The 12,989-nt window shown below is 41.2% G+C and overlaps 1 protein-coding gene across 3 annotated transcripts in view; it reads right to left on the reverse strand.

The window, feature by feature from the left end:
• Nucleotides 1–12,989, reverse strand: part of prpf4 (PRP4 pre-mRNA processing factor 4 homolog (yeast)) — a 40,353-nt gene that overhangs the window by 25,932 nt on the left and 1,432 nt on the right. For all 3 annotated transcript variants that reach the window (XM_060841753.1, XM_060841754.1, XM_060841755.1), the window contains exons 2-5: nt 12,347–12,531; nt 3,440–3,626; nt 390–474; nt 149–228 (exon numbers count right to left, since the gene is read on the reverse strand). In XM_060841753.1, the coding sequence (XP_060697736.1) occupies nt 149–228; nt 390–474; nt 3,440–3,626; nt 12,347–12,509 (515 nt within the window). In that variant the 5' untranslated portion in view covers nt 12,510–12,531. The remainder of the gene's footprint in view (nt 1–148; nt 229–389; nt 475–3,439; nt 3,627–12,346; nt 12,532–12,989) is intronic.

Consider the following 12,989-nt stretch of genomic DNA (forward strand, 5'->3'; position numbering starts at 1 on the left):
ACTGTTAAGTACAATCTCTTTTAGGACAGAGGCAAATTCAAATGACCCAAAATGTTCATTCGCAGGTTGCCCAACTCTTGAAAAGCAAATTAGAGATCTTCTATATTCCTACCCGATCCCAAAGAGCAGCCAGTGTGATGAAACTGACCTTGGCAGAGAAAAGCGGGCAATGTAGACACGAGCTGTCTTTAAGGTGCTGGGGCCCTCGTGATACCAGGTTTGCTGATGCTGGGCATAAAGAAATATCGGATTAGTGTTACACATTAGCCAAGTGACTCAGCTATGATTTCCCACCTGGGGTCAGGGGGTCATCACCTGCTATCAACTTTTCCTGTGACAATGACTTAGATGCATTGCTAATACACCACAAACAATTTTGCGTGCCATACCTCCTGTCGGCTTTTCTTTGCATCCTCTGTCTTTTCTGTTTTCTTCAAAGCGTCAGCACCCACCACAGATAGTATGTTACGTAACCTGGAAAAATAATGCACAACTCAGCAGTCTGTGGGTCGACAGCACACCTCCAACAGGATATCTATGGGATCTCTCCTTCAACAGTCAACATAACTTCAATCTCAGAATCAGACTCTCTTTGCTGGAAATAAAAAGTCACAAGAAAACCAAAGAAAGCTCCAAATGAACTCAATTCTGACTGTGTCACCTGCCGAATTTGAGCATTAGCTTGTATGTATGTGGCAATCACTATTTGAATAAGTGCATTTGAGCGCAATAGAGTGGCAGATGGGGACAGGGTGAGAAGGAGAGAAAACAGGAAGAGGGGCAGGAGGATCTATTGGACTGAGCAAGATGTGAGGACTAATGCTCAAAAATACTGAAGTCTACAATATAAATAGCAGTCAATCATTACCAGTAAAGAGAAAAGATGAGTGAATTTAAGATCTTATATTACTCCCAGATTGTGCAGGAGAGACAACTGTCTTTGAAGGAACTTCGATAAACCTCACCTTTGATCAGATGGGTCAAATAAAATGATTTCCATTTGGGGATTTTTTAAAAGTACAATTTTTTTTTAACTGTAAGTATTGTGATTGTTTTCTTATTCAGATTTTAGACAAATAGCACCCTCTTGTGCTCAGAAATGGGATTCCCCAGTCCAAAGAAAGGATACAGGGACGTTCAGCATCTGGGAAGTGGATGCTGTGCAGTGATTGGCTGATTAGAGAAATAATAGCCTCCAAAATGCTGTTTACCTTGCATGTACATGTGGATATTTTTTAAACAACCTGTTCAGAGATGTTATGACACACCTCTGGAAGAAGTGGGATGTAAACCCAAGCTTTCTGGCCCAGAGGTAGGGACACTACTACCTCGTTGAGCCAGGTCCACTATAAATCACCAGGTTACTTTTCCTTACAGTGTAGAAGAGCCATTCAGCCCATTGTGTCTACACCGGTTCTAAGAATGAACAATTTAGAATTCCAAACTCCAATCTACTCCCCATAACCCTGCACTCACTCCCTTTTCACAAAACTGTCTAATTCTCTTTGAAATGTTTCAACTAATCTTAACTCCACCACTCTCTCAAACAGTGCATTCCCGTACCTTAGCCACCTGCTGTGGAAAAGGTTTCCTCTCATACCATTTTTACTTATTTTATCAATTATTTTGAATCTATGGCCTCTGATTGGCCTCACTCAAACTATCATTCCTTATACTGTAGTTAAGGGATGGCATTGGAACAAATTTACTATTATGGATTCAGCATTGGTTAACAGTTAGAAAGCAGAGAATCAGAATAAATAGGTCATTCACAGGATAGAAAATGGTTAGCTGTGGGGTACAGCAAGAATCAGAGTTGGGACCACAGCAGTTCACAACCTACATAAATAATTTGGATGGGGGATCAACATTATTTGCAAATTTGCTGATGACACAAAACTGCAAGTTGTGAGGAAGAAGGGGGCTTCAAGCAAACTGGGAGAGGTTAAGTGAATGGGCCAAATTGAATTCAACACAAAGGCGAGGGTAAAGTTACTCACTTTGATAGAAAAACAAAAGAATATTTCTTAAATGGCAAGAGATTGGGAAATAAAGGTGTCCAAAGAAACCTGGATTTCTGTGGTCATGAGTTGCTAAAAGCGAGGGTGCAACTACAGCAAGCAATTAAGGCAGCAAATGGAATGATGGCATTCACTGTAAGTGAATAGAGTCCTGTGGTGCAGTAGTAGTAGTATCCCTAACTCAGGATCAGAAGGCCCAGGATCAAATCCCACCTGCTACAGATATATATCACAACTACCCTGAACTGGTTGATTATCAACTGATTGATTTTTTTTATCCCAAGGGGATATGAAAACAGGAGACATCTTGCTGCAATTGAATAGAATCTTGGTGAGACAACATCTGGAGTAATGTGTACAGGTTAGCATTCTTATTTAAGGAAGGACATGACCATTAGAGCAAGCACAATGGGAGGTGACCAGATTAATCATTGAGATGGGGTATTGACCTTTGACGAGAGATTGAGGAAACTGCATCGGCATTCTCTACAGTTTAAAAAAGACAAGCGGTAATTCTATCGAAACTGACATTTTCACAGGATGGAAGTAGATAATGTTTCCCCTGCCTGGTGAGTTGACAAACAGGGATATAGTCTCAGGATAAAAGGCGGTCATTTAAAATTCATATGAGGATAATCTTTTCACTTAGATGGTAGTGAATCTTTGGAAATTTCCATTACAAAGGTTTGTGGAAGCTTAATCATTGAGCAGATTCAAGACAGACACGGAGAGATTTTTTTGGCGAACAATGACATTAGGAGATATGGAGGTGGTGCAGGGAAGTGATGTTAAGGTAGATAACCAGCCTATGATCTAACCAAATGGATGAGCAGGCTCAATGGGCTGAATGGCCCACTCCTGTTTCTATATTTCTCAGCCAACCTCACCAGACTACCCATGATCCCTAAGTTGCTCACCACAGCCAATTCCTCAGTCAATACTCAGACCACTGATCACGGTAGCTCAGTACTGCTGCCTCACAGTGCCAAAGGACCTGGGTTCGATTACAGCCATAGGCGACTGTGTATATGGAGTTTGCACATTCTCCCTGTGTCTGTGTGGGTTTCCTCCCACAGTCCAAAGATGTGCAGGTTCAGTGAATTGGCCATGATAAATTGCCCACAGTGTCCAGGGATGTGTAGGTTAGGTGCATTAGTCAGGGGAAATGTAAAGTAATAGGGTAGGGGAATGGGTCTGGGTGAGGTACTCTTCAGAGGGAAGGTGTGGACTTGTTGGGCCAACTGTAGGGATTTTATGAATTCTATGATCCTCAAAGCCAAGGCTCCCACTAATACTCTCAGCCACCTGTAAATACCAATACTCCTCAAAGCCAAACACCACATGACACAGTCAATTCACACCATACCAGGACTGCTTTTGTTCACAGCTAAACCCCACCAGAGTTATTCAAATGTCACCTCTCTCGTCGCTCAGCTGGTCCTTCCCCAAAAAGAGTGATTGGTTCTCCAAGTGCTCGTAGGCAGGCCTTCACTTCTGCATCATCTGTTGAAACATTAATCTGCCGTGCTCGTTTTCTGCGTTCAAACTCTGCCAGCACCTCTGCTTGCCTCTCACTGACGTGGTCTTCGACCTCATAGAACTCATCTGGAGAAGAGAGGATTGAAATTACACACAACACTGACCACTGCCTACTCACTCTCCCTACCCTAACTCTGATCAATGGAAACAGTTGTGTTAGTTTAGAAAGAACTCATTCACCTCAAACCTGGTCCTGTTGGCATTTATACTCCTCATGAGCAGAAGTCCTCGTCCTATATGCCCCGCCTAATCCAATGTTTCTTTATCAGCCTTCCTTTTTGATTACATTCAACTCACTCTTAAATGCTGAGCTGACCTCTGCTTCAAACCGGTATTACATTCGACATGCTCTCAATCTCTGTGAAAAAGAGTTTATTGCGGTCCTAGTTTTGTGTTTATCCCCCCTTGTTCTAGATTTCTCAATCATTGGAAGAAGTTTGTTTTCACCTACTCAGTCCCATTCCATCAGAATGCCGATTTTCAACCAAGCCAACCCTATTTTTTGTGAAATCTTTTCTGAGGAAATCTACGCTATGCCCTCACTATTATTCCCATATCCTTCTATTGCTGTGAAGTCGTAAATAGCATAGAGCTCTTTGCAATTTTACTGGGATTTTACATATTCAATAACACGACTTAAAAGTTTGTACTTCTTCATAAAATCTAGCATCCCATTGACTATTTACACCACTATCCAACAGAAGCGTCTTTTTTAGAAAGAAATTTTTTGGATACCAAATGCCTCTGCTCTTCCACATCATTTGGTTTTTCCTCACTGAGTTGGAAGCGTGAATCAGGTCGATGGTTTCAGTCCTACTCTAAAGGCTAAACTGACTTTGCAGCACAATAGCAACAATGTTGTACTGTCACTGTAATTTGGCTAAGGTGTTAAACTGAAGTCCTCATTTGCTTCAAATGGATGAAAAAAAATCCTACAATCCTATTTAAGAAGTGTTGGCTGTTAATTGTATATTAATTATGTTTAGTTGGATGAAAGCCATGATGTGGGGATGCCAGTGTTGTACTGGGGTGGGCAAGATCTGAAGTTATGACACTAGGTTATACGCCACCAGGTTTATTTGAAATCAGAAGCTTTCAGAGCACTGCTCCTTCGTCAGGTGAAGGGACTGACAAAGGAGAAGCTCTCCAAAAGCTTGTGATTTTTTAAATTAACTTCAGACATACAAAAAATCCACCAGTTAACAACTCAAAAACTAGAAATTTAAACTCATAACAAATAATATTAAAAATATATACAAAAATCCCACAGTTTACATCACACTTTGCTTATATTCTATTCTGCTCTTCAATGGGGTGTTCATACATTATTTGAGGGTGTCCGTGCATTCAATTTGGATAAAGTTAAATATTTATTCTTCTCAACATCACAGGGAACATTCAAGACACACCTGGACAAATACATGAATAGGAAGGGAATAGAAGGTTATGATTCTGTAAGTGTAGAGTGTTTTTGTCCAGAAGGGCCGGAGGGCCTGTGCCTGTGCTGCATTTTGCTTTGCTCTTTAAATAAACCTGCTGCACTATAACCTGCTGTTGTTTTTTATTCTGACAGCTGGGTGAGGGTGGTGGGCATTTACTGAAGAATGATTTTAAATGTGTAAGTTTGTAAGTTAATGCTGATACAATTCTTAAAGATTGGCTCCAGTTCTACTTTTGTACTTTTCACTAACTGGTTTTCTGTATTATAACATGGTAGTAGAGAACAGTTGCTTAAAGGTGAAAGGAGGGATCTAAGAAAAAGATGGAAACTAAAAGCTGAGTAGAAAATGGGGAAAAACAAGTGTAAACTGTCAGGAAGCAACAGTGAATTTGCAGAGTATGATTACCCTCCAATGTTCCAGCACATGAATCAAATGGATATGTGGGCATGGGTTTACGCCCTTGCTAAGGGATAAACAAGGTATGATGAAGGTTTTATTTAAGAGATATATAGTAGCACCTCGACATACGAACGACCCCGTTCACGAACAAATCGGTTTACGAACAGGATTGTACATTGAATTTTGCCTCAACATACGTACGAAATTCAAGGTACGAGTGCAGAAAGCCTGTGTGCGACCACATGGTTTCATTGTTCTGCTTTGCTATGGGCTTGTTGAACGCAAAAGCTCTCAGGCCCCGTGTGATCTCATTCAGTTTGTCTTTGGCGCGTGCGCTGTGAAAAGCGTTCGTTGCTACTTCCAAGCATTCTTACACTGTCCAAACTATGGGAAAAATTGATTCAGTTTGCGAACCGGGTCCTGGAGTGGATTAAGTTCATAAGTTGAGGCGCTACAGTATTAGTTCTTATAGAACAATAGTCAAGGAGAGGAATAGGAATAGACGGTATGGGAATGTATTTAATTGGAGTAGGGGGAATTACAATGCCATCAGGTGGAGCATAAATTGAGAGCAGACATTCTCAGAGAAATGCACAACAGAAATGTGGAGATTGTTTTGGGTGCACTTGCTGCGAGTGCTGGATAGGTTTGTCCCACTGAGGCACAGTGAAAGAACCTTGGGTGACAAGGGATGTGAACATCTAGTCAAGAAGAAGAAAGCTTACTTAAGGTTGAGGAAGCAAGGATCAGACAGGGCTCTAGACAGTTACAGGGTAGCCAGGAAGGAACTGATGAATAGACTTAGGAGAGCTAAAAGGGGGCATGAAAAGGAGGATTAAGGAAAATCTACACTTAGGTGAGGAACAAGAGGATGGTCAGAGTGAGGGTAGAGCTGATCAGTGATAGTGGAGGGAACTTGTGCCTAGAGTGGGAGGTGGAAGAGGAAGTCTTTAATGAATACTTTGCTTCAGCATTCACTAGTGAGAGGGACCTTATCATATGTGAGACAGTGTGAAACAGGTTGATATGTTCGAACAGGTTGATGTTTAGAAGGAAGATGTGCTAGAAATTTTGAAAAACAGGATTGATAAGTCCCCTGGGCCATACGCGATATACCCAAGGTTACTATGAGAAGCAAGGAAAGAGATTGCTAGGCCTTTGGCGATGATCTTTGCGTCCCCACTGTTCACTGGACTAGCCCAGATAATTGGGAGATGGCAAGTGTTATTCCCTTGTTAAAGAAAGGGAATAGAGATAACCCTGGGAATCATTAATAAAGCTCTTGAGCATCTTTGTGATGCATGTTGATTTCTTACTGAGGAATGAGAAATACAATTAAGATTATGATTGAGTTTACATTTGGGAGACAGGCTTGTTGGGCTTTCATCTAGATTGTACTGTGAAGATCTAAAGGAGAAAGTGAGGACTGCAGATGCTGGAGATTAGAGTCGAGAGTGCATCGCTTGGAAAGCACAGCAGATCTGACAGCATCCAAGGTGCAGGAGAATCGACGTTTCGGGCATAATGATTCCTGATGTAGGGCATATGCCTGAAACATCAATTCTCCTGCTCCTTGGATGTTGCCTGTCCTGCTGTGAATATCTAAAGTCAAGATTTGTCCATTAAGGAGTATCTTTTGCTAGGAATTAAAACTTTTAAATTTAAGATACATGAAACATTTGTTTTGAGAAGAGTGTAAATAAACTGAAAAGTAAATGTAAATCAGGCAGCTTGGTAATCACTCTGACCCAGGCAGAGAATCCACCAGAGGGTGTAAAAGAACTAGAACCAGGAGTAGAGGACTATCAGAAACCAAGCAGGTTTTCCGATTTGCAATCATTAAGCAAGAGTGCAATGAGGCCAATTTTTCAGCTGGGAGTACACATTCAGGTGGTGTTTAAGGAAAACTGAAGGACTCAACTAGCCAAAGCTACCCCATGTGAAAAAATGCCCAGGTATGTCCTATACACAAAAGGCAGCACAAACTGAACTTGATCAAATACCACACCATCAGTCTACTCTCAGCGAAGTTATGGAAGATACCATCAACAGTGCCATCAAGCAGCATTTGCTTAGCAATAACCTGCACAGTGATTCCCAATTTGGGTTCTGCCAGGGCCACAGCTCCTGACCTCATTACAGCTGTGGTTCAAACATGGACAAAATAGCTAAATTCCAGGGATTAGGTGAGAGTGACAGCCCTTGACATCAAGACCACATTTGACAGATTGTGACATCAAGGAACCCTAGCAAAACTGATATCAAAGAGTATTGGGGGGGGGGAACTCTCTGCTGGATGGAGCTATATCTAGCATATAGGAAGGTGGCTCTGGTTGTTCAAGGTCAGCCATCTCAATTCCAGGACATCTCTGCAGGAGTTGCTCAGGATAGTGTCCCAGATCCAACCATCTTCAGCTGCCTTATCAATAACCTTCCCTCCATCAGAAGGTCAGAAGTGGGAATGTTAATTGATTATTGCATAATGTTCAGCAGTATTGTCCGATATTGAAGCAGTTCATGTTCAAATGCAACAGGACTTGGACAATATTTGGGTTGAAAAACGGGAAGTGACATTCACACCACACAAGTTCCAGGAAACGGCCATCTCCAATAAGCAAATCATTGCTTCTTGACATTCAATGGCATTACTATCTCTGAATACTACCAACGGTCTTAGGGGTTGGGGCGGGGGGGGGAAAGGGGGGGGGAATTTAACGGGTCTATCCATATAAACATGACAACTACAAGAACAGGTTAAGGCTAGGACCAAATAACTCACCTTCTGACTCCCCAAAGCCTGATTACTATCTCTAAGGCACAAGTCAGTGGTTTGATAGAATACTCCCCATTTGCCTGGATGTGTATATCTGCACCATCCATGACAAAGCAGCCTGCTTAACTGGCACTGCATCCACAAACAGCCATTTCCTCCACCACTGACACCCAGTAGCAGAATGCCATCCACAAAATGAACTGCAGTAACAGGACAGCACAGTGACTCAGTGGTTAGCACTGCTGCCTCACAATACCAGGGACCCAGGTTCAATTCCAGCCTTGGGTGACTGTCTGTGCTTGTTAGGTGAATTGGTTATGATGAATTGCCTATAGTGGTCAGGGTTATGTAGGTTAGGTGCATTAGTCAGGGGTAAATGTACAGGGATGGGGGGGATGGGGGGGGAAGGGGAAGGGGAAGGGGAAGGGGATTACTCTTCAGAGGGTTGGTATGGACTTGCTGAGCCAAATGGCCTGTTTCCACACTGTAGGGATTCTATGATGATTCAATGAATTCATCAAGGATCTTTAGACAGCATCTTCCAAATCCATCTTCTTCTGGAAGGACAAGGGCAGCAACTATATGGGGGTATTACCACGTGGAAGTTTCCCTTCAAACCACTCACAGTCCTGACTTGGAAAATATATTACCATGTATCAGTATTCCTGGGTCAAAATCCTGGAATTCCCTCTCCCTCTTTGTGGGTCGACCTCCAGCACATGGAGTGTAGTGGTTCAAGAAGGCAGCTCACCGCCATCTTCTCAAGGGCAATTAGGATAGGCAATAAATGCTGGCCCAGCCAGCAATCCCATATCCAATAAATAGATTTTAAAAATGTTGGTGGAAGAACCCCAAGAAATCTTTTACCTTGGAGAATAGTAGAAAACTGAGAATCAAAGTTAATTCTTGACAGCTGCAGCACTTCTAGTTTTTGTCCCACAAAACTAAAGACTTTCAAAATCCTATTAAATTAAAAAACTTAAAGATCTTTAATCTTACAATACAGTAGCAGTCCATAAATTTGTCTTCAGGTCACCTCTGTCCTGAAGGTGTTTCCTAACACATCTGAACAGGATGATTAAATTAAAAGAGTAAGATATTAAGAAGCAAGAGGAATCAAGACTGTCCTATCATCGCTGATCCGCCTCAACTCCTTTTTGTGTCATCCCCACACTGCCCTCAATTCCTTGATTTTTCAAACATCTATCTAGCCTCTCTTTGAAAACAGTTTAGCCATTTTTGATAACTAGACCCCTTCATTCCAGGAATCAGTCTAATGAATCTCTTTTGAATTGCCTCCAAAGCCAATATACCCTTTCTTAAATACAGGAACCAAACTTCTTGCCTAAGTACAAGAACTCTCACTTTCTTACACTGAACTCCATCTGTCAACTTTTTACTCATTCACTACATCTATATCCATTTGCAGATTCCAATGTCCTCATCACAACATTCCCTCCCACCTATTACATGTTAAAGTATTACCACCTAAGTGCTTCCCTATAAAGACAGAATACAGTATTTATGAAATACCATGTTCAATTTATAATGATCATTTCGTTCAACTTGTACAGTAGTAGTTGTTGCCTAAGTCCTGATATCTTGAGGTATAAGTCTAAGTTATTAATTAGGAGCTAAAATTTCTTGACTTTCCTCACCTGTACTGAAATTTAAGCAATTGTTTAATATATTAAGCAAATTAGTCTTGGATAACATTATTTCCTTTCTCAGATGTTACTTCCAGAACCTGTTATCTCTTCTCAACCATCAGAAAGTGCTGGCATTATACCTAAAGGTGAGACAGAACACCACAATGCTTGTTTGGTCAGATGAGTTAGTTGGACCCTGAGACTTGACCAGATGCTACATTTGACATGTTGTAGTCAGGGCCTATGATGGAACATCCTGAAGTTCAGAATGTTTCAAGGGGAAATAAAACATTTAAAAAATTAAAATCAGGCGAAATGCATACCAAAGTTCACGTTCGCCATTCATGGGTGACCCAAAACACGTGAAACTAGTCATTTTGGAGAGGCGCTAGCCTAGTGGTATTATTGCTGGCCTGTTAATCCTGAGACCCAGAAAGCATTCTGGGGATCCAGATTCAAATCCCACCATGGCAGATGGTGGAATTTGATTTCAATAAGTATCTGGAAGAAAGAGTTTAATGATGACCATGAATGCATTGTCAATTGTCAGGAAAATCCCATCTGGTTCACTCATGTCCTTTATGGAAAGAAACTGCCGACATGGGACTCCAAACTCACAGCAATGCGGGTGACTCTTAAATGCCCTCTGAGCAATTAGGAATGGGCAATAAATGCTTCCTAACCAAAGTCAACCTCAATGTCAATGAATAAAGAGAAACAAAAATGTAGCAATGCTAACTTTCCTGGTGGGTATTCCAGAGCATATGACTTCTTAATATTTCTGAGATGCAGGAATAGAAAAACATTGTTTTTCTGCCTGCGGGGCTCGGAAATTGATAAGAATTGTTAAAAGGGCTGTTGGATGAGTTGCTCATTTTAAATAAAAGATGGATACATTTTTGTTAAGCAAAGGTATTAAAGGGTACGGGCCAAAGGCAGGTATATGGAGTTAGGTAACACAGATCGGCCATGACCTCTCAGGATGAGAAATAAGCTCAAGGAGCTGAATGGCCTTGTCCTGTTCTTATGTTTGTAAAAGTACACTGGCTGATTAAACACTGGTTCGTGTGGAGGCTGTGGAAATGGAATTCTCTTTGTGAAATAATTTAAGGAGACTCTACATTGGGCCTACTGAAAATAGTACATCGAGAGAGTGTAGACAATGCTTCACAACGGGATACAAAATGTGAGAGAGAGGTTATGGACTGACCTTGCTGGCTTGAAACAAATGCTGGAGATCTCTAAACAAATGGGTAGATGCAAATCATCAACCATTTCAGAAAAAGAAAAGCATGTGCAAAGAAATTGTGAAGAACCTCAGAGAAAGGAGGTTTTGAAATGCAAAGTTTTGCAGAGTACCTTTTGATTTAGGCCATTCACTGGTTGTGTGGGATAAGGGATGAGTACTGTCAAAACATGTCGTCATATAAGCAACTTCACACTGGTAAGAGATCTATTAAACGTTGCTTTGAACAGCCAGAGTATTTTCAATTCACTTTCTTTTGAACATCTGTTAATTGTACATTCATTACTTGCCAGTATTTGGCATTAACTGAGACTTCCCTGTATCCCCCATCTAAGGATCAGATTGAAACTGTGATTCTTGGGCGAGGACATCTTTGTGTGCAAGTTGAAAATAAATGCTCAGAAATGTCTGCTTGGGTTTCCTCCAGCTGCTCTGGTTTCCTTCCACAATCCAAAGGTATGCAGGTTGGGTGAAATGGCCATACTAAATTTACCAATAGCGTTTAGGGACGTGTAGGTTAGTTGCATTAGTTAGAGGTAAATGTAGAGTAATTGGGTTGGGGAATGGGTCTGGGTGGTTTACTCTTTGGAGGGTCGGATTAGAGATTAGGCCAAATGGCCTGTTTCCATACTGCTGGGATTCTATGATTGCATCAAGCTCTAATCTTCATCAACCTTTGTGGAATACCAACAGAGCTGAAAATGTGTTGCTGGATAAGCGCAGCAGGTCAGGCAGCATCCAAGGAGCAGGAGAATCGATGTTTCGGGCATAAGCCCTTCTTCAGGAAGGCTCATGCCTGAAACGTCGATTCTCCTGCTCCTTGGATGCTGCCGGACCTGCTGTGCTTTTCCAGCAACACATTTTCAGCTCTGATCTCCAGCAACTGCAGTCCTCACTTTCTCCTGGAATACCAACAGAACCTGTTATTTCCTCTCAATCATCAGAAAGTGCTGGCATTGTACCTAAAGATGAGACAGAACAGCACAATACTTATTTGGTCTCTACTGTATGCAGAACATCATTTAAATTTCTGTGCACAAATTTCTTCATTACAATTGTTACCATTTCCAAAAGTGTTTCAAACATTAAAGACTGTCTGTTACTTTTGCATCTAAAATACTGCCAAAAATCATCTAAAACTGTTATTTATTGCTATCGTTCCCACCTATTTTTCTAAAATTCTCAGCAATCTTTCAGCAGCTCCACATTTTCTGACTCAATTAGATGGAGTAACTATCCAATTATACAGTAAAAGAAACTGAAGCATCACCACTTACTGCTGGATACATTAATATGTCCAGCTTCTATCCCAGCTTTCACAGCATCTTTCCCCAGGTATCCTCCATCTCCTTTGGAAATCCTTTCTTTCTCCTTCTCCTCAAGGCTTCCATAGTAAATCCGAGATTTCTTAGGCAACGGAGCATCATCATCATCAGACATTCTTGTAATGTGAAGCAGGAAACTGAAGATGTGGAAAATGCACAATATTAACAAACTATTTTAAATCAGAGAAAGGCAGACTGTTGACTCTAGCTCTAATCTGTGTGTGTGTGTGTGCGCGCGCATATATACACGCATCTGCACACTTAAATTCAGGCATTGCCCAAAGGAATTCTGTTCTTTTGATGCCTTGGGAAATAAATTGGAACAGGAAGAACTGAATGAGAGTTGATTTCTAGCCCAGGAGCAGATGTATAGGATCATGGATTTGGATCTTCAGAGGAACAAGCAGGAAACCAGGAGAATCAAAGACAACAGAAGAAAATCCAAACATCAAAATCAAGAATGGATCTGATAGGTGAGAAAAATGACCATAGAAAAATTGAAACTCTCTCTCCAAATCAAAACCAATGCACATTGGGATAATTGAGCTAGAAACTTGAAAAGATTTTTATTTTGTCTAAGTACCAAGAAAATTGG

The sequence above is a fragment of the Hemiscyllium ocellatum genome, chromosome 21, assembly GCF_020745735.1.
Source record: "Hemiscyllium ocellatum isolate sHemOce1 chromosome 21, sHemOce1.pat.X.cur, whole genome shotgun sequence".
Taxonomy (NCBI): Eukaryota; Metazoa; Chordata; class Chondrichthyes; order Orectolobiformes; family Hemiscylliidae; genus Hemiscyllium; species Hemiscyllium ocellatum.